At 41.5% G+C, this 22,251-nt stretch overlaps 1 protein-coding gene across 1 annotated transcript in view; it reads right to left on the bottom strand.

Moving 5' to 3' along the window:
* Window positions 1-1,939: 1,939 nt before the first annotated feature.
* cfap65 (cilia and flagella associated protein 65) overlaps window positions 1,940-22,251 on the bottom strand; it is a 46,042-nt gene continuing 25,730 nt past the window's right edge. The window contains exons 9-33 of the mRNA XM_056288901.1: window positions 19,043-19,243; window positions 18,070-18,308; window positions 17,434-17,590; window positions 17,032-17,169; window positions 16,307-16,567; window positions 15,669-15,808; window positions 11,741-11,825; window positions 11,472-11,618; window positions 11,205-11,370; window positions 10,293-10,421; window positions 9,951-10,164; window positions 9,412-9,540; window positions 8,720-8,810; window positions 8,187-8,272; window positions 7,864-7,930; window positions 7,471-7,581; window positions 6,874-7,065; window positions 5,938-6,096; window positions 5,488-5,631; window positions 4,614-4,730; window positions 4,221-4,340; window positions 3,506-3,732; window positions 3,251-3,379; window positions 2,346-2,780; window positions 1,940-2,078 (exon numbers count right to left, since the gene is read on the bottom strand). Of these exons, the coding sequence (XP_056144876.1) occupies window positions 1,940-2,078; window positions 2,346-2,780; window positions 3,251-3,379; window positions 3,506-3,732; window positions 4,221-4,340; window positions 4,614-4,730; window positions 5,488-5,631; window positions 5,938-6,096; window positions 6,874-7,065; window positions 7,471-7,581; window positions 7,864-7,930; window positions 8,187-8,272; window positions 8,720-8,810; window positions 9,412-9,540; window positions 9,951-10,164; window positions 10,293-10,421; window positions 11,205-11,370; window positions 11,472-11,618; window positions 11,741-11,825; window positions 15,669-15,808; window positions 16,307-16,567; window positions 17,032-17,169; window positions 17,434-17,590; window positions 18,070-18,308; window positions 19,043-19,243 (4,023 nt within the window). The remainder of the gene's footprint in view (window positions 2,079-2,345; window positions 2,781-3,250; window positions 3,380-3,505; window positions 3,733-4,220; window positions 4,341-4,613; window positions 4,731-5,487; window positions 5,632-5,937; window positions 6,097-6,873; window positions 7,066-7,470; window positions 7,582-7,863; window positions 7,931-8,186; window positions 8,273-8,719; window positions 8,811-9,411; window positions 9,541-9,950; window positions 10,165-10,292; window positions 10,422-11,204; window positions 11,371-11,471; window positions 11,619-11,740; window positions 11,826-15,668; window positions 15,809-16,306; window positions 16,568-17,031; window positions 17,170-17,433; window positions 17,591-18,069; window positions 18,309-19,042; window positions 19,244-22,251) is intronic.

Genomic DNA, 22,251 nt, shown 5'->3' with positions numbered 1-22,251 from the left:
CAGGTGGGTGTAGAGGCCAATGCTGGAGCCGCAAAATGCTGCACGTGACAGCTTTTTACATGGAGTGCCTGATGCGTCTGCAGCCACCACACGGTCCTTGGCAGGGGGTGGTCAGAGTCCTATGGCATGAGACATCCCCAGGATGATTGGGGACCCCCCTCTGTTGCAGCCTTCATCTGACTTCACTGCCATTGTGACCTGGAGACATCTTCCACCAGTTCCACTGTTGAGGTCTTTGTTGGATCGCACTTGGTCTGGAACCTTCCCCTCGACCTGTCTGCCTTGGGTGACCCTACCAGGAGCCAAGCTCTGGGCGGCATAGCTCTTGGGATCATTGGTACACGCAAACTTCTCCAACACGGCAAGGTGGCGATCCAGGAGAAGATAAGACAATGGATTATACTGTTATATTTTATTTGAAAATAACTTATTACATTAATGGGTTGTGTGAGTACACTTTGAATGGCCATTTAAACTTTGCACAGGAGTTCCTTGAGGGACAAAAGAACGGTCTACCCAACACAATCAAATTGATTTGTGTGGGATTTTAAAAGTGCTCTATTCCTCTAAAATAAATGTAAATGTTGGGCCAATTTGAACTGAATTGTTCTTTTATTTTAAAATGTTCCAATATGTATATTTGAAGTACAAATCTTTTCTGTTGGATTAGTTAATGATGCCTCAAATCTGGTAGATAAGTGAAATAATGAGATATGCGGTTCTTTCTCCCTCTTACCAGATAGATCAATTAGGTAATAAAAACAGTAATTTGCATTTTGTGTCAGCTTTTTTTTCTTTTCCAAAACAAATGTATGATTATATTATATGTAATTAGTCCATGTGAATAAAGTTAGTCAAAGTCAACAATTGAGCATCGTGCCTTTTTTTTTTTTTTAGCATACTATGGTGTATCGTGTTTGTTTTTATTTTTACCAATACCCTCCCAGCTGAAAAACAAAGAAATCCTATAGAGTGCCAAAACCAAACATGTACATGTGTCACTCATCAATCAAAGAAGGATAGATAGATAAGAGGTAAAAATGGAGCTCATAACTACATTCTAGTAAAACACTCTCTTAAACTTTACTTAGGACAACAGTAAAATAAAATTTAAAAAACTGATCGTTATTCTGAACTGGAAAAAAAACAGAACTTATGGGAAGTTCAGTAGCTGATTAAATTTGGAGCTTAGTCCCTGATGGTTCTTCTAGCACTCTCTCTCTCTCTCTGTTCCTCAGCCAAGCCTCTAGACACCTCCCTGGGAGCGCAGCTGGTTTTCCTAGGAATACAAAAACAGCAACCTTATCCAAAGTCATGCAAACCAGACAGGTCTCACCAGCTCAGTCATGTTGATCTCTAGTGAGACGTGGCTTTGCCTGTGCTGCAGTTGTTCACATTTCTGCTGGGAAACAATCATGATTTTCAACTTTATTGCTACAGTATACCATCTATATATTGTAGGGATAACATGCCATTAGCAACCATAACACCATGATCTATGTGTCTCTGAAAGTGTCTGCTAGTGATGTCACTGTATAGGAAAACCTCAACTCTTCCTAGTCAATTTAGAGACACGCAGAAGACTGTTCCAGTATCATGGCTACTAATGGAGAGTTATCCCTGCAAAATATACAGAGATGTTAAAAATCATGATTGTTTTCCTTTAACTATGCCCCCTTGGATCAGTCTCCAAAGCTTTTTACAGGACTGTCCATTATTTTAACTAAATACTGGGGAACACAGAGGTCTTGTGGACCATAGTGATAACACTGCCAATTCTTACACATATGTTAATAATGTACATACTGTAAGCATTAAGCATATATTATGTAATTATATGAGGAGGTGGGTATGTGTGTGCAGAAGTGTGTGTGTGTGTGTGTGTGTGTGTGTGTGTGTGTGTGTGTGTGTGTGTGTGTGTGTGTGTGTGTGTGTGAGCTTACTGCTTCGAAACAGGCGGCAGGGAAATGGTGCTGGGTTGAGAGCTAAGGACCATTTCTCCAAGGAAAGCCTCCATCATCAGGTTCTGGAGTGTGTTCAGCAGAACCTCCTCACAAATATCACTGAATTCAGCACATCTGGAGAGCCAAACACATACCTTATATCAACTGTAAAACAAATCACATGAAGCAAGATAAAGTATCTTCCAATGACTTTTTTGTTTGGAAATGCTTATTTATAGGAGTAAAATTGGTGTTCTACAAACATCATGCAAAACAGATTACCTTTCATTTGACAATGCTGGCAGTTTTATCAGTTAAATTTCAATGAAAATACTAAACCAGCGGAGACACAACAGGCCATGTGGTTTGCAACACAAACCTTCTCTACCAGCGGCCACTAACCTGCGAATGCTCTCCTTCACCCTTCTCTGGACATGGTCTTTATGTGTATACTGACACATTTCCCATGTGGGGTGTGTATTCTGAGTGGGGGTTGGGTTTTGTGTGTGTGGTGTTTCTTGAGTGCGTTGTTGGCATGGCTTCTGCGGTGTTGGGGGTCTACTGCTTATCAACTGTCCTGCACTCTCCGCTCTGCCCAACATGTGACACTGTTCTCTCAGCCCAGTGTCTGCCCCACCAGATGAAAGCTGACGTGATGGAAAAAGAGGGGCAGAAGATGACTGAAGAATTTGGTGGGAAGAGGAGGTGGAAGAGGTTGGAGATGGTGGGGTGAAGGGGCTAGATGGAAGAGATTCTCTGAGCTGTTTAAAGCAGGGAGGGAGCTCAGATGCCCCACTGGCCAGAGACTGATGGAAGGTTGGGTCATTTAGGAGGCTCCTGGAAGGGGGAGGAGAGGAAGAGGGGGAGAGAGAGAGACAGAGAGAGAGACAGAGAGAGAGAGAGACAGAGTAATACACCTTACATGTGATGAAATTCATGGGTCATTGTACTGAAATCTTTTTATTTCCTGGGATCCAATAGGGGCTAAACTAGACAGGACACGTGCTGTGTAATCTCAGACCAAAGAGCAACATTCTGGTTTCAAATCTGATCCAGGGACTGCATTACATCCACTCTCTTTCCTGACATTCTCAACTGTCCTATCTAAAAGAAGAAAATGACAAGAAAAATAATCAAATTTTCCTCATTCCGACCCATCACTCCTGCATGTCTAATCTCAACCAGACCCCAAATCTAATCCCCAATCCTGAAAGTTTAAAAAAGTACATTTACATGTTTGTGTTTTAATTCAATAGAATATACAATTTTGCAAATATGTGAGTTGTCCTGATGGAAGTGAACTTTACATGAGCAGGGAGGTAAATGTGTGTGTAAGTATGTCTCTTTCTGGGCCGTGGATCAATGGGGGCAGCCCAGCAGGTGGCATAGTCCTTGAGGAAGTGCTTGCTTGACTCGGGGACTTAGACTGGAAGGATCTAGGGTGGACAGCAAAATGAAAGTCATTACGGCGGATGTTTAGCAATAGATGGTAAGTAAGTTTTTGGGGGTTTTTTGTTGTTTTTTTTTGTTTTCAAGTATGTTGTGTCTCTGATTTCTTTTACCTTTGTAAGTAGAATTTATCCAGTTGGTCAAGGAAGTGGATTTGGTAGTCCAGCAGTCCATGGGAGCGTGCCGTCACCCCCAGATGAAGCAGAGCAGGGCGGGGTGGTTCAGGACGCCTCCATGCTGTTGCTGACTCCCTCTGTGCCCGCTGCTCTGCTTGTGTTGGCCTGACACACGTCCCACCCAACATGGCATTGCTGCTTTTGGCTCTGATGGGAGGAAGAGTCTGAGGAGAAGAGACAGAGAATGAGAAACAATCAAAATCAAGCCCCTACCACTCAAAAATACTGTCTCAAAGTAGATTCATATGTGATCATGCTTTTTGCATGATATTTGATTACTATAATACTCATACGTATATAGTCATTACAATATTAGTGCTGACGGAAGGAACCCCTCTTAAAAAGAGTACCCAGTTTTTTGCTTTTTGACTTCATATAAGTGTTTCCTTTTGCAGCTCATAGCCCTTCCCCTAAAATATTTGCACAAAGCCAAAGGCTTTTCTAACAGAGCAGAATTCATGGTAAAATGTGATGAATCAAAATACAAGGACTCACTCACCTTATATTTTCTTAGCGGTGAATCATTTCTTAATGGAAATGTTGCAGGTTCTTGGAACAAGACCTAAAAATGGTGAGTGAGGAGATGGTGAAGTCTGTGTGAGAAAGATATCTGACAAGCTATATCTGTTTTCTGTAGAAGAACCTGGTTTACTCGAACCCCCTCTCTAAAGTCTGTCTCGGTTAGAGTGAACTCATGTTGCTGCCTCTCTCGCTCCTCCTCCCAATGACACAAGGCATCATGGTAGTGAGAGAGTGCTGCTGCCAGAGTAACCTGGAGATAAGGGAAGAGTAGAGATGAGATGAGATTTGAAAGACAAAGAAAAGCTCCTGTTGGGATTGATGAAAAGAAACATCAAGAGAAACCCTTTTTTTATAAACAGTGCACAGAATGTATATTTTTTCTCTGGTAAAATTCTGGACTGGCTTCAGGTTTCACCATCTCTGCTTGTGTGTGTGTGTGTGTGTGTGTGTGAGTGTGTGTGTGTGTGTGTTCAAACATGAATGTGAGTTAGGTTGAGTGTAGTTGTGTGTGTTTATGAGCTACCTGACAGATAGGATTTAGCTGGTAGAGAGCAGGGAGGCCAGAAGATGTCAATTTAAGGACACACAAAGCACTCTCCCCTGGACATAGACTGCCATGGTCTGGTTTAACCTGCACCACCTGGCTCATGCACACGCACACGCACACACACACACACACACACACACACACACACACACACACACACACACACACACACACATGAAATTAATACTTTGATTGTTAAAACATTTCAAGTGCTGCCTAATCAGACAGACTAAATTAAAACAAAATTAACAAATTACTAGACAATTACTGCCATACAATATTTTGCAAGGAAGGATTTAAACTTATTTCTCATTTGGTGTAATCCAATATCAGCCACAAGCACCCGCCCACAGGTGCAGTCTCTCTCTCTCTCTTTCTCTCTCTCTCACACACACACACACACACACACACACACACACACACACACACACACACACACACACACACACACACACACACACACACACACACACACACACACACACACATACACCTTTGCTGTTAGCGCCACTAAAATTTGGAATATGCTTCCTGAGTGGCTGATGTTGGTATTTTGTGTCCTCTTTTTAAAAAATTATTAAAATCTTATTTTACTAGACTGGCCTTTTGTAAACCTATAATATTGTATGTCCTGGTTCTAATTCCTTTGCTCATTTACACAGCCAAGGAGGTTATGGTTTTACCCATAAGTCTAATTCTGTATCCAAGATTTCTCAAAAAAGAATGATGGATCCTCACTAGATGATTTGAGCAGCTGGGCCTCTATAAAATATTTCTTTCTACACTTTTTGAAGTATCTGTCTTTTTGCACTTTTTTGGCAATTTCTTTTTTCATCATCATTACTGCTACCTGTTGGTTGTCCAGCTTGGGCAGCTCCCATGAGTAGTGGATGGTATCTGTGTGTGAGACATTGGTCAGGAAGAGGATTCTAGTGGGGCACGAGCCCACAGGAATGTCACCAAGAGACATTCTTTCCTCAGATAGTAATACCACCTACACACACACACACACACACACACAAACACACACAGGAAGTCAAAATTAAGGCCAAACTCAGAAAGCGTTATGTAGCCTAAACTAATTAAAGTCATTCATGGGAATTTCAGAGCACCATGCAGATCATTTCTGAGCTGAGTTGTCTCAGTTTTTGGGTCTCTCACATTTATTCTATTCTCTTCTACTTTTAGCTAGGCTCACCTGCAATATTAAGGGTACTCAGTGGATTTAAGTTACAAATTCATTATATTTTTGCGCATTGTAATCTATTATATTTCATTCTATTCTTTCACACAGACACACCTGTCCTGGTGAGGGAACCTTCTGGAGCCTGGGAACATTCTGCTGAGTATCATGGAAATGAAGAGGAGCTGAGAAGCCCGTTGCCCGAGAATCAAACCCACAACCCTCAAATGTCATCAACATAGATTCTCCCTCCTGGATGTGAATAGAGACATCCACCTGGAGACAGACAGTAAGGGACAGGAACACAGGACCGAAGCCATATATAATTAGATGGCGTTTGGACATTGCAACTTCCACTGCCATCCATATTAACACAAAATTCACCTTCAAAATTAACTTGAGTTTCCAGTTCAGCTTCAGTTCTAGGGTGCATCGGAATAATGAAACAGACCGAGAAAAGTCCCATCAAAAGGAACTAAAGTCCAGGAGTTTCAGAACATTGTCATCAATGTAGTGTCATCAAATAGTAAAACACTACCCTTAAGCCTAAACCTAACCTTAACCATTTCTTCTGTCTTGACCAGGCCCTTAAGCACGCCCCACAGGTAACCCTGTTCTGAAACATCTGGAATTTAGTGAGACTAATAAAGGAAAGGCGCCTCATAGCTCTTTTCCTACTTCCATCGAGCAAGGGAACAAAGGAACATCAGATACCTTGACTACAATCCCATTGCAGTTTCAGTGTTTGCATATGTCATTCATGCTTTGAGTTTTTCAGAATAAATTATGAAGGATAATGGTCAGGAGTATGGAATATACATATGTGTGTTTCAGTGGGTGAAGAAATTGTTAGGAACTGCGAAAGAAAGAAAGAAAGAAAATGAATAAACAAACCTGCCTGTGCTTTCTTACAGATCTCCAGTGGGAACATAGCTTTATGGACGGCAACATTCCCCAGTGCTGAAAAGGCACAGAAATCTGGTGCCCAAAGCAAAACCTAGTAAAACCCTGCCTGGTAGGAGAAAGCAAGTTAAAATACAGATAGATCCCTACCTTGTATATCTTGGCCTCCAACGGAGAGAAGACCCACTCCAGCATGGCTGTCTTCCCAGGGGGGACCTCCCCCCGTGGGTTAAGGCAGTCTAGCACTGGGTGGTTAAAGTTATCTGTCTGGAGCTGCCTTAGTGGAGCAGTGTCCACTTCGTAACAGGCTGGCACCGCACCACCATTGTATAGCTCATATGCCTGAAGGAGACGCATGCAGACAGGCATATTAGTGTTTTATTCATGTTTCATATTCATTTTTAATATTTGGCAAGTACGTAAATGGGAACACAGACAACACAAAAAGTTAGAAGAAAGTCGAGGAAAAAGAGCACCTGAAAATAGAACATCTTTCTAGGAATATCAAGGTTAGGTTTGGGAGAGTAGCTTCCTTGTAGAGTTCAAAATTTAAAAAAAAAAACTCTTTCCCGTCAATTGAATTCTATACGTTTATCAAATGTAGACAATTTACATTCTGCATCAGTCCTTAAAACAAATGTATTACTAGAGCTAACTAATTAGGGAAAGACATGCATATATAAACCTACGAATGCTACTGGAAGTAGCTGCTCATACACACAGATGCAGCAACACCTGCATCCAAACCTGTCTGGGAGGACTGAAACCTCCAATGGCTATGGGAGTGAAGACATGTCGGCTAGAAGGGAAGTGAAGATAGGGTCTATTCCTCTCTACCGTAGTCCCCAGGAAATTCAGCTGCACACACCAAACACAAGAAGACCAGAACACACTGACAGAGCTGTCTACTAGAAACAGCCTTACATAACTGTTAAACTGAAGCGTTACCAGCTACATTTCTAAATCTTAATGCCAAAAAAGGCAGAATTTAAGATCTGCTCTCCTTGCTGGTCTTGTATTTGTCAAACCTCCTTCCTGTTTTTGTGTGTGTGTGTGTGTGTGTGTGTGTTTGTGTTGTTTCAGTGTACATGTGAATTAACTTAGGGTTTCTGCAAATCCAGCTACGGAGTTTGGTCTCACCAGGATCTCTCTGCCATGTGACAGTTTCAAAAGGACAGGCAGCCGGTCAGCTCCAGTAAAGTCATGTCTGAGAGGAAGAGTTTGCATTAGTTTGAGACTGACAAAGGCCACACTGGTATCATCATCATCACTGTAATTAAATGCACAAAGAGGATTCAATGCATCTAAAAGAATAATTTTGAGACTCTTCTTGGGATGTGTAGTATTGTGTCTTCTAATGCTACTTCTAACTTCACCCCCTGACCAAAGATAAAAAACTAAAAAAAAACAAACAAACAAAACAAAACAAACGCTAATTTGAACACTGTGGAGCCATGTCTGACCTGTAGCTGAAGTGTACTGCCCTCTGTTGGCCAGGGAGCAGAGTTCCAGAGCGGGGAGAGATGCCGAACAGATTGTTGTCCTGAATCTGCCGGCAAGTTTAAAATCCATATGATCTTTATTTCAAATACACTGATAATATTGTGGTTAAATAATGTATGCCAAACATTTATGTTTATTTTATTTTCTGAGTGAAATGTTTGCATGTGCCCACCCAAATATTATTGACAAGTCCACAAAGGTGAAATGCAAATCAGGTGCATTCCTATGAGCAGCTGCGTTTAAGCCATTGAAGAGCAATTTCAGAGGACTGAGTCATTGAAATATTGAAGAGAAAATGGAGAGGGATCGGAAAAAAAGTGACCCATGGCATTTTTTAGCTTAGAAACCTTTTTGCAATATTGGGACATTTTCCTGAAATTCTGCCATTTCCACTCAGCTTTTCCAAATTTCAGCTTTAAATTTTATATAAAAACATGGACACATTGAACATTTCTAACTTCAAAATACATGAAAAAGATATAAGATGACGGACCCTCATCTGATGCAGCTCAGCACTGCTGGACTCTAACATCTCTGCCCAGTACTCCAACTCTATTGGCTGGTCCTCTGGAAACAGGAATGCCCTGAGAGGAGAGGAGAGGAGAGGAGAGGAGAGGAGAGGAGAGGAGAGGAGAGGAGAGGAGAGGAGAGGAGAGGAGAGGACACCCAGTCAAAGATTAATTAGACGAAAAGTGTCCACTCGACTCACCTCTACTGTTTTCCACTTTCCAGTTGTGACAGCAGAACAGCAGGAGGGTGTGTTATGCTTTAATCTATTCTATTATCTGCACTGTGTGCTAAACAGAATACAGAAATGCTAGGAGGTATTGTCATTTATCAGAGTTGAAAGATTCAAATTAAACATACACTCGACTTTTTTCCCCCTCTGTCTTGTTTTCCACTTCCCAGTGTGCAGGGATGGAAAGGTTAATGGTTAATGAACAGCAAGGATGCTGCTCAATTCCCTTGAATGATTCATTTCAATCTTTTCTCTTTTATAATTTCTTGACCTCTCCCACATCACTTCTACAGCTCTTCCTGCTCATCTCCACTCTTCCCTTCTCATTACCTCTCTTCTCCTCCCATTCCAACCTCCTTCTCTCCTTTTTTCTCACCTCTTCTTTCCTTTCCCCCATTACATTGTGTTCTATTTTGCTCTTTTGTGCACCTCTTTACTTGGCTCACCAGTGTACAGTAATGGGCCCGGTGTTGTCGAACATAAGCAGAACAGTAGAGGGTTCTGAGCCCAATGGGGCAGCGCTGAAGTTGAAATCCAACATAGTGGTTGTGAAAATGGGGGAACCGCGATGCAGACTGAAAAAAGAGATAAAGAGGGTCATGACAACACACACACAATCACACATAGTGTAAACAATGCAGAATATTACACTGAAAACAACTGCAATAGAAAGCTCCAGAGTTTAATCCTTATTACAATGCTACTACTCTAAACAGATCACATTACAATAATATTGTTATTCAATATATTCTGCTACGCACTAGTATGTATGGTTTCAAAGGTTTATGATATGTTTTGAGATTTATTATTCTATTTTTTCTATAACTGAATAGCCAGAAAAACATCTGAATGATGAATAAATATTGAAATCAATTTCAATCATGGTGGGAATACCATCAAACAATAACAAGGCATGATTAACCTTTAAGACTCTCACATCTCATTTTGAAGCATACTGTATGATAGAGTGCCTTTACAGTCCAACCTGCGCTTTGTGAGAGTTCTGTATGTGAGCTCCAGAGGGGAAGGGATAGCAAACAGGTGCTCATTGAGGCCATCCAATGAGAAGAGGTTCCACAGTTGCACCTTACTGAGCCCGTCCACACTGCCTCCACTGTGTGCATCAGTCACCTGCAGGGTGGGGAACACACCCTCCCCTCGTACGTCACAAACTCTCTGGGGTGAGGAAAACACAGAGCCTGAGGAAGGATGAAAGAAGAAGAGGGAGAGAGAAAATTAGAAACCAAGACAGCTGCAAAGGATTCTGCCATAGTGATATATACCCGTGGGTTTTATACTTTCGTGTGTGTGTGTGTGTGTCCTGTACCACTGGCACTCTGTGTCTGATAGCTGATGGTCCACTGGTAACAGGCTCGTCTTTGTGGTATGACTGTGGATTGGAGCAAAATTCTGGAGTGGGAGACAATGGTTCCCCTTGCAATGTCCAGCTTGAGGGCTAAGGGACCAAATGGGACAAGATAGTATCATGCAGCTGGGTTTGGACTGGATTTATCAAAGTTCTGAATTCTTGCACAAGCGATACACATATATATGCTATTACATGTGCATGTGAATGCCATCCACAAAAATATAATATTAACACTGGAATCAATCAGAATATTCCTTTTATAATTTATTGTTGCTGCAAATTTGCAAAAAATATTTCTCAAAGTGACTTTTTCTGGCCTCAAGCAATTTAGCCCTGAACTCAATGAATCAAATATAGCTTTAATTTCTGCTTTCTGTCCAAGTACTTAATTTGCAGCACAGCATAATTAACTTGATAAATATTTTTTATGACACCTAGCCAATTGTTACAAGACTACTGCCGGTGTCAATGCCATATCTCTCAGACAGACTGTTCTGTGGAAAAAAAGAGAGCACTGACCATTTATACAGAACACAGCCAGCAGCTCTAAACATCTGATGTTTGCTTGCACTACAATTATACCCAGAACTACAGTTAAAAATGAAAGAGTATTACTGATGTGTTCAAAATTTTTCTAAATATTTAGATTACCAATTTATGGAAGATGTGTATCACTGAAGTCACAGGGTATTTTGACAAGCCACCACAATAGGTTGGCTAGAGGAAGGCTTTACATTTTACCTCATTTATAATAGCCACATCTCATCCAAGTGAAACTGAATTTGAATGCAAGTGCGTGTCAGCGCATACACACACACACACACACACACACACATCACAGGCAGACCCCTATACTGACTTGAGGTTTACCATTGGGTTCAGTATCTAGATCAAGGAGAAGTTCTTTGTCCAGAAGTGTCTGTTGCACTGAGAGGCAGAAGGAGATGGTGCAGAGGCTGCTGTTGACCAGTTGAACTTCAAATGATCTGCAGCTACCAACCAACATCTGCCCCAGCTCAATGACCTCATTCTCAGCCTACAGTGGGAAAACAGAATACAAACCATTGGGGTCATTTCAATTCAGATTCAACCAGTTTAGAACATGTACACACACACCTACAAAGACAACACTCCCACCTGTAAGGAGCCTTTACAGCCCTGTCCAATCACATTGAGGGGAAGGTAGGACTTCTCATATCCAGAAGTCTGGATTGGCCAAAAGGTGAGGTTGGGTTTAAGTGTATACATCATCTCTTCCAATGGGCTGAAGAACCATGACTGGACCTAAAGGGTAATTCAATCATTACCAAGAGGAATCAACTTAACAAATATTTTTAGTCAAATCTTTAGGATTGTAAATTTAAGTTCAATAATTTTTAATTTAGTTTAGTCTCTTCATCTCTCACCGCACTCTCACTGGCTTGCAGTTGTCCCGAGTCTGGCTCTACAGAAATAAGCTTCTCATCTTGTTCTGGGAGCTTCCACTGGAACCTATTGTGTAGCAATGTAGAATGTATGATATACACTACCGTTCAAAAGTTTGGGATCACCCAAACAATTTCGTGTTTTCCATGAAAAGTCACACTTATTTACCACCATATGTTGTGAAATGAATAGAAAATAGAGTCAAGACATTGACAAGGTTAGAAATAATGATTTGTATTTGAAATAAGATTTTTTTTACATCAAACTTTGCTTTCGTCAAAGAATCCTCCATTTGCAGCAATTACAGCATTGCAGACCTTTGGCATTCTAGCTGTTAATTTGTTGAGGTAATCTGGAGAAATTGCACCCCACGCTTCCAGAAGCAGCTCCCACAAGTTGGATTGGTTGGATGGGCACTTCTTTGAGCAGATTGAGTTTCTGGAGCATCACATTTGTGGGGTCAATTAAACGCTCAAAATGGCCAGAAAAAGAGAATTTTCATCTGAAACTTGACAGTCTATTCTTGTTCTTAGAAATGAAGGCTATTCCATGCGAGAAATTGCTAAGAAATTGAAGATTTCCTACACCGGTGTGTACTACTCCCTTCAGAGGACAGCACAAACAGGCTCTAACAGGTACTATTTAATGAAGATGCCAGCTGGGGACCTGTGAGGCGTCTGTTTCTCAAACTAGAGACTCTAATGTACTTATCTTCTTGCTCAGTTGTGCAACGCGGCCTCCCACTTCTTTTTCTACTCTGGTTAGAGCCTGTTTGTGCTGTCCTCTGAAGGGAGTAGTACACAACGGTGTAGGAAATCTTCAATTTCTTAGCAATTTCTCGCATGGAATAGCCTTCATTTCTAAGAACAAGAATAGACTGTCGAGTTTCAGATGAAAGTTCTCTTTTTCTGGCCATTTTGAGCGTTTAATTGACCCCACAAATGTGATGCTCCAGAAACTCAATCTGCTCAAAGAAGTGCCCATCCAACCAATCCAACTTGTGAGAGCTGCTTCTGGAAGCGTGGGGTGCAATTTCTCCAGATTACCTCAACAAATTAACAGCTAGAATGCCAAAGGTCTGCAATGCTGTAATTGCTGCAAATGGAGGATTCTTTGACGAAAGCAAAGTTTGATGTAAAAAAAATCTTATTTCAAATACAAATCATTATTTCTAACCTTGTCAATGTCTTGACTCTATTTTCTATTCATTTCACAAAATATGGTGGTGAATAAGTGTGACTTTTCATGGAAAACACAAAATTGTTTGGGCGATCCCAAACTTTTGAACGGTAGTGTATATATATAATACATTCTACATAATTATGTATAATTAAACAACCGCATTGATGTCACTGCCCACAACCAAGCCTTTATCACCCTGAAGGACCACAAACCGAACTTTTTTTAAACAAGTCAACATGTAGACTGATCAACATCACCAAACCAGAAATTGGAAAGTAAAAAAAAAAAAAATCCTCGTAAACATGAACGATCAAATCTTGAAAAAAGTCCCCGTAAACCAATGGAAAAACACGGACCAAGTATTAGAATGGTTTAGGAACATGGATGACAAGAAGGACTGCAAATTTATATGTTTTGATATCTGCGAGTTCTATGCCTCCATAAGCAAAGAGTTACTATCCAAAGCTATTGATTTTGCTGCAAAACACACAGTGATATCAGAACAAGACAGAGAAGAGATATTATATACCAGGCGAAGGAATCACTTTTGTACCACAGTGGAAACCCATGGCAGAAAAAAAGGTAATAGTAAATTTGATGTAACCATGGGCAGCTTCGATGGGGCGGAAACTTGTGAACTAGTTGGAATATATTTGTTGTCTCAACTACAGGACCTAGACATCACTGTTGGACTCTATAGGGATGATGGGCTAGCAATTTGTAGCAAAACACAAAGAGAGGTCGAGCAAATTAAGAAAACAATATGCAAAATATTCTCAAACAACAGGTTAAAAATCACATTTGAAACAAACAAAAAACAAATCGACTTTCTGGACATCTCAGTGGACCTTAGGAATGGCACATACATTAAGCCCAACAACACGCCGCAGTATGCCCATAGAGAAAGCAACCACCCAGTCTCCATCTTGAACATCCAAGAAAGCATTAATAGACTCTCAAAATTATCATCTAGCGAGTCCATCTTCGATGAAGCTTTACCCTGGACCATCAACTGAGAAAGATATTCAACAGGAACACCATCAAAATTAGTTACAGCTGTATGCCTAACATTAAACAAATAATATCGTCCCACAACACAAAAATCATGAACAAATCAACGACACCTTCATCATAACCGGATTCCCCCAACTGCAACTGCCGTGTGAACGACTCACGCCCCCTCGAAAGAAAATGCCAGACGAAGGGAGTTATCTACCAAGCTACGGTGATGAGAGAGGACAACGGCAAAATAGAGACATACGTCGGTCTAACAGAGGGAACATTCAAAAATAGGTTTAATGCACACATGTGTAGCTTTAGAAACAACCGTTTAAAGAATGTAACATCTTTAAGCCGTTATATTTGATCATTGGCAGATAGAAACATTCATTATTCAACCACCTGGAAAATCCTCTCAAAGAACAGGGCATATTCAACAAGCAGTAAAATGTACAACCAACCTATGTCTAACTGAAAAAATAGTTTATCATGTGCAAACCAGAAATGTCCACATTGAACAACAGGGATGAATTGGCCAGCAGTTGCAGACATAGATATAAGCACCTATTTTATAATTACAAATAAATCATGCCAATAGACAAATACCCCCACCCCCCTTTGGACCATTAGCAATCACGTGTTTTGTGAATTTTTGAATGTCACACCTCTCCCTTCCCCACTGGACGTTGTGCACGTGATGTGCATGAAGAGGAAGTAAATGGTATGTTCTTTCCCGAGTAGGTTTAATCCAGTGAGTCAAGTAAATTCTTTATGAGACAGTACAAGCCTGTTTCATGCCATAAGCAATCATCAGCTGTCAATATACTATATAATCCAGTGAGTGTTAAATAATGAGCCATGCATTAAAAGTTTTTTTTCCTACATATAAAATGTGATGACATTGGCAGCTGATGAGTGCATGACGCATGAAACAAGCTTGTACTGACATGTATTAAAGTTGTTTTTTTCCCCCAACATGTATCTTAATGTTCTGCTCCTCATTCGTTGAGCACGTTTATCAACACCATTGATGGTTTTATATATCCATCCATCCATTTTCCAAACCACTTATCCTGCTCTCAGGGTCATGGGGATGCTGGAGCCTAACCCAGCAGTCATTGGGCGGCAGGCAGGGAGACACCCTGGACAGGCTGCCAGGCCATCACAGGGCTTACACACACACACACACACACACACACACGTATGAAATTATTATATTATCAAATCAATCAAACTATAAAGTCCATTTTTTTAATTATCATAATGTTGGCAATTGGTGATAAAATTACGCCAAACAATGTACCCTATTGTGTCCAATCAATATAGATAATTCTTAGCTGATTTGAGCTAATGGCTAGTTGGGCCATTGCTGTCTATTAATTTTAAATTGTCTTTGAACTGGAGTTATGCAAAGTCCAATTAATACAATCTAAAAATACAGGAGTCTTGTTACATTACCAGAGTGACTGTAGTGTCAGTCACAGGGCCTGGAGTTTGTTTCCATAATTTATTATTAACTTGCGGGCATATATATAGCTTTGGTGTTGCCGGGACAAAGACAGACACCCAAAAATATATATTTTTAAATGTCAAAAAATGTCAAATTGAAAAACATTTTTCTCCAATACTGAAAAAGATGAAATTAAGGAAACAGCTAAGGACAGGAGCAGTTTAATAAAGTTGAATAAAGCAGTTAAAAAAAAAAAATCCAAGAGTGGGCCAACTGACCGCAGAGGCAGGTGGCTTAGGTTCTTTATGCGGAGGGAGCACTGGGATTGAGAGCCCACACTTGTAGGAGGGAAATATAGGCAACCATCTCCTTCAAAAGACACACAAGGCTTTTCAGCAACATTGAACACTGTCAGTTCCTAGAAAAAAAGACACACACACACACACACACACACAAAGACAGATAAACAAGTGTATTCCCATCTACATAAGGAGGGTATGCATTGTATTATTCAGTAAAGAAAAAAAACAAAACAATACTAATATTCAAGTGACAGTACAAATAAAGAGGCTTGTTAACTTTGGTCACTCTGCAATAGTGTCTTTATTTCACACGCTTCCTTTTTTTATTATCCGCTTTGGTGCCACCTAAAGGTAAAATCAAAAGAAATTTAGCTTGTGTTTTCTTCTGAGAGGCCCATTTAAACTTTTGAACACATGATGATATGTGCTCCATTCTTTTAGTTTAATGGTCCTAAAAGAAGATAAAGTGCAGCATCTTTACCTTAGTAAGTAAACCAGTTGTTTTTTTTCACCGAGTTCAAGTGCTGCAATTCACAAGATGCTCATGTCTCGTGTACAAAGCTGGAAGAACAGTATGTGTGTAACTTCATGTGTGTCTCTCTTGAGCTGTTTACCTGCACGTGTTTTGCTGCATTGAGCTGAAAGGACAAGTTAAACCCCTTTTTGGGGCTTTCCTCAGACGGCGTGGTCCTGAGAGTGAGAATTTGGTGTTCCCCTGGCCGAATCAAGCCGCAACTTGGTGCAACACACACCGGAGTTGCTGGGGAAGACAGGTTCAGGGCCCAGTCCAGGTCCAGATGGAAGGCGAGGGGCAGGTCTCCATTGTTCTGGAACAAAACTGTCCGGTAGGAGGGAACACTCAAAACTGGAAATATCTAGGGAAGACAAAAATGATATTCTGGGCTGGTTTCAGATTACATTTAACACGTTCACAGCCCTTACCGAGTTCCCTTAAGTCAGCTGTATGCTAATGAAACCTGTTATGAACACAAACACTTCAGCTTCTTGAGGGAAAACGTGCAGCAGAACTCCAATAGTGGTAAATGAACAACCATTATGTGGGAAAACATAAGGGTTGTTCAAGTGTAACACAGTACTGTTACCACAAGCACTGACTGAGCATATTAAACTGTGGTACCTGCAGGAAATGGTGTCTTATTTGGGTTTTAGCGTCAAAGGAAAAGGTAGCAAAGCTGATGGAAATCACCCTAAATATTGTCTTTATGTTTTGGTGTTTTGTAAGAGAAAGCTAAATGCAAAGACAGGGAGTTGAGGGTGAGAGGAGGAGACCAAAGCAAGAGAAATGGGGGGGGGCGTGTTCCTTGCAGTAGTGACTCACCACCTGAGGGTGCTGCACATGGCAGTGAGGGATAAAGTGCTCTTTGCCCAGCTGGAAGGAATGACCTATTACCCTGACGGTCACACACCAGGGAGGGCACAGCATCCACTCCTCTGCCTCATGACAGTCTTGCAGTGCCTAGCAAGCAAAATTATCAACTAAATCCATTTATTCTGCTATTTTTTTTATCTTTGCTATTGGATTCAAATTGAATACATTCACCCAAATAGAGCAGTGTTGCTGGAACAGCGAACTGGAATCTTGATACCCTCTATCAACTGTTAAGAACATACCATGACAAAATCTCACATTGGAACACTTCCCACTATGTCAACTCATGTAACTAAAATAGCATAGTTTGCTGTGTCAGGCTTGTGACTGCACAGTACCTTGCAGCATTACCTTATATACAGCAAAGCACTCTAGCTGTGCTCCATGAAAAGTGTTGAGCTGCATCGGTGTGTAGATCACCCTGAAAGAGGTGGACTTCAGTGGACCCAGCTGAGATGATGAAGGAGAGACAGAGAAGGGGGAGTCTGGGGCAGTGGTCCATACCAGGCTAGAAATTCAGAATCACATGGAACAGAATCAAAGTAGTGTAGAATCAGAAATCAGGGACACTTTGTCATTTCACTTCATGTACTTGCATACATGAAATGAAACAAAATATTGTTTACCCCAGCCCACAGCAGTGCAACACAAAGACAAAAACACATATTAAAAAAACTAGAAAAACACATATCCAAACTAGAACACATAGATCCAAACTAGAACACATATATCCAAACTAAGAACACCTCCAAACTAAGAACACATAACCACATAACCAAACAATACCACATAACCAAACAATATACATTACAATACAATATAATTCAACAGAATATCAAGTCTAAGAATGCAAGAAAAGAGCAAGTCTTTCTGTCATGAACTGAGTTGTATAGAATAGAATAGAATAGAATAGAATAGAATAGAATAGAATAGAATAGAATAGAATAGTCATGGCCTTATTATAACTAGGCAGGATGTGGCAGATACCTGAGTTTCCCCTTGGTGTGGTTGGTAATAGAAACTGACTGAGATGAGGATGATGAAGATGACAAAAAAGAGGATCTGCGATAGAAGAGAAGCTCAGCGGGCTCCACAGTGATATGAGGAGATGAGGAGTAGGAGGAGGAGTGGGAGAGAGGAGCGATGCGTCCTGAGCAGGCCTGGAAGTATTCCTCCATTGGAGTGCTTTCTATAGCAGTAGCACTGTCTGGACCCTGACCTGATTCCTGGGGAGATATAGTAAGACAGCAATTTTTAAAATTTCCATCCTGAATTTCATAGCTTTTGTTTTACTTACTGACATCTACAGCAATACGTGGTAATTACAACGCTGTGTGAGCACCCCAAGTCCCTGATATCCATTCAAAATGAAACAGCCACAGAGCTGATATATCAAGCACCTTCACATGTTCCCAACCATAAAACAAAGTATGATGGTTGAAGCTGGGTTTTAGCTGCTGCTGATGTAGTGTGTGTCAACATCTATCATGCTTGTTGCATAATGAGTAGTACTTTGCCACCTCTTAAAACTCACCTGCCCTCTATTTCAGGATTTGGCTAAGGTGAAGACATGTATACACCACTGATATAAAGTATCAGAAATTACATTTGTTGGCATGTAAATCAGAGAAGTAAAATTCTGGCAGTACCTATTTACACAGGCACCAAAACCGCCTCTCCCATAAACACAAAAAATTATAATATTGTTTGTCATACAACATTGTGTTGATGACATTTGATGATGGTCACAGTAAAATTGTATGATCTATCTGAGGCAGACTTACAGAGGGCTGAACACTGAGCTGTTAATTTTTATGTTGTAATTGCTATTGTTAAATATTTTGCATAATTTCTTTGTCTCCATCTTAAGTTCTCCTCAAATACATTTTGACTTTAATTGCTTCCAATTTTTTGTCAACATCACCCCCTACAGGCCCTCTCTTTCTTCTTTTCACTTTACCTGTTCTGGTCGGTAGAGTGCCCCATTCTGGTCAAGATGTACCATCCCCTCTTGCAGCATAGTACGGAGGAGGTCGGGTGGGTACTGAGTGAGTCCATAGCATTGGTGAAGATGGTACAGCACCAGGTGTCTGGGTCGCAGTATGGTGGGCTGTTGGAGCTCTGAATGGCAGGTGCCTATGATGTCAAGGAATGTAGGGTCCTGGTTGGAGAGATTGATTGATTGATTGATTGATTGATTGATTGATCTATTCATTCATTATAATACAGCAGGGGTATATCCCAGCAGATAACACAAGGAAGGTGTCACAATAAAAAGCGGGGGAAAGCCAAAGTGGAGAGGGATATTTGGTAGAGAGGAGAGTCTTTATTTAACAAAAAAATGATCAAAAAACAGACTTGATATCTTTTTAACAATATAAAAAATACTAGTAAGTGGTGATCATGACGTTTATCAGCTATCCACCCGTCTAAATCTCCCTCCTCTTCATCCTGCCAGCTAACCGCCTTCCCCCTGCCCCTAACCCCCCCACTCCAACTCCCTCCCCCCAAATGCTCAGAATCACTTGAAATGCCGAGAAAAGTGGGTTTTAGCCATTTTTAGAAAATGCATATTTTGCATAATTATTATAATTATATTTATAATTTTCTGCTATTTTTCTGGTCCTCTCTGGAACAATACCTACCACCTACAAAAGAAATTAGGATCATAAATGCTTTAGTTTTCGGTCCCGCTATCTACAATAACACACACACACACACACATTCCGAAAATATATGAGTAGAAGGTGCGAAAGTACCCACACCTGTACGACACGTCACAGAGAGGATACATACCACCGTCTCTTCAGTTTATTTTCTTGTAGAGCCAGCAGGCAAGAGCATCTCTTCCTCGTCGTCAGTGTCGGACGCCATGACAGAAGAGTGTAAACAACACGCAAGCATTGTGGGTAATGTAGTGTTTCACGGACGGTTTTACAGGAAACTACAGCGCGGAAGTGCGCTCGACTATGGAAGCCCAAATGACTGCGGACATTCCTCGTGGAGTCCGCTCCGCGTACCTTCCGCCCGAGTATGTTTGGGCCTTTAAATCTGATTCATCAGATAAGACACTCGGACACTTCCACGCGCGCAACAGCGGACAACTTTATTGTTCGTCAGACCCGCCAAAACCCGAACCGCCCGCACGCGCTGATTTACATTGAAAAACAGAAAACTTTATTGAGTTCACTTCACGTGACAGCCGCCATATACGCCCGTGCTCGACCCATGCAAATGCGACTCTGACGTTGTGGCTTATTTCACGGACGCTTTGTATTTCCAACGCCGCTCGCTGTCTCCGCCCGCCATCCAGCAACCCGTTAAGAACGCGAGGTTTGTGCGAACGGCGGAGAGCCGAGGCGTGACGTAGCCAGAGCCCGCCATCTTGTTGAACTGCTCAGGATTCTGAAGGGATTCCACATATTTTATGCATATTCCGCATATTATCCATATTTTTAATGTTCCGCTATTTTTGTATAGGTGCCCCTGATCATCCCCAATAACCTCCAAAAAGAATCAAGGCCCCAAGTGCTCTAGTTTGGCCGTTTATAGACTCCCACACAGACACACACCAGACACATTGTGAAAATACATGAGTAGATTTGTCAAATTACAAACAAACATTTAACGTGCATATTTTAACAATCCCAAAAATAATCATTCAACAACAACTCAAAAAACCCCCCAGATATGACCCCTTTTACCCGAGCTCTGCAGCAAAAATCAGCTCATCCTGTATGGTTGAACACAGCACCCCTTTATAAACACCAAATGATTGTGAGTTGTCCAGAGCCTTCATTGCTTTGTAATAATTAAAAACTACCCTTATCCTGGCCTTGACCATCCTGGTAAACAACCGTTCAACATCACATTGTACACACTCTTCGATTCTTTTTTTCCGGCTCACACAAACAGCCATTTTTGCCTGCCCCGCAATGAAGTTCAAGAGTTGACATTTATATTTTACATGTTGGCTATATTTGAAACCAAAAATAAAATTCTGCTTGCAAAAATTTTCCCCAGATGATCTAAATACATTTTCTAATAGCAGAAACAGGGGTGTAAGCCTCACACATTCTAAAAAACAATGAAAAACTGTTACTCTCCGGGCACAATAGGGGCAGTTGTCATTCACATTAGGGTTTAACACAGAAATAAAAGCACTGACCACCACTATGCCATGCAAGACCCTCCACTGCAGATCACCAGCTTTTTTAATTAACGGTGGTTTGTATAAAACCCTCCAGACTGGCTTCACATTCTCTCCCAAGCCCAGTTGGGCTCTCCAGGGTGCATCAGTCCAATAACTCCCTGTCCAACTCTTTGTTCAGGATTTTTACCATCATACTATACATGGCCGTACCTTTAATCAGGAATCAGGAACACTTTGTCATTTCACCTCATGTACGTGAGCGCATGAAATGAAATGAAATGCCGTTTCCCCTAGCCTACAGCAGTGCAACATAGAGACAAAAACACATTCAAGCACTACAAGAACACACATATTCAAACTAACACATACTATATCCAAACTAAAAAAAAAGAAAAAGAAATCACTGTCCAAGGGAACAAACGCCAGTCAGGATGACTGTGGGAACCGCCAGTCTGCATGGGCTAGAAGTTAGCCTAGCCTGCCCCCAATTATGTGTCCTGTCAGATTGCCTTCTGTGTTTCCTCCTTGGGCACAGCTCCAGGCAGGGGCCGTGGTGTCTGTGGCAACCGGACAAAGCAGACCAAGCACTCCCACCTGATCCAGCGCCAGCTCTCCCAGCCAGACACCCTTGACACACCTCCCCGCACTCCACATGACGACATCAAAAACACCACAGTCAACACCAGGTGAGGCTGCCACCAGACCACCCTCGGTGTTATCAGAACTGCCAGTCAGCATGGACTAGCAGTTAGCTTAGCCTACCCCGCTTCCGCATCCTGTCAAACTGCCCTCAGTGTTACCTCCTCGGGTGCAGCTCCAGGCAAGGCCGTGGCCCCTGGGCCCACAGCGCAAAGGACCAAGCTCTCACAGCCGATCCAGCACCAGCTTTCACAGCAAACAAATGAAGAAAAAAATTTAGACGCAGACGTGGACAAAGACACTGCATCAACGGTACTGGGTGAGGCCACCGCAAATGTGAATTCGGGCCGTCATCTTCCCACACCAGTACTGGGTGA

Source organism: Lampris incognitus, chromosome 11 (assembly GCF_029633865.1).
Source record: "Lampris incognitus isolate fLamInc1 chromosome 11, fLamInc1.hap2, whole genome shotgun sequence".
Lineage (NCBI taxonomy): Eukaryota > Metazoa > Chordata > Actinopteri > Lampriformes > Lampridae > Lampris > Lampris incognitus.
This window is presented reverse-complemented; position numbering and strand designations above follow the sequence as displayed.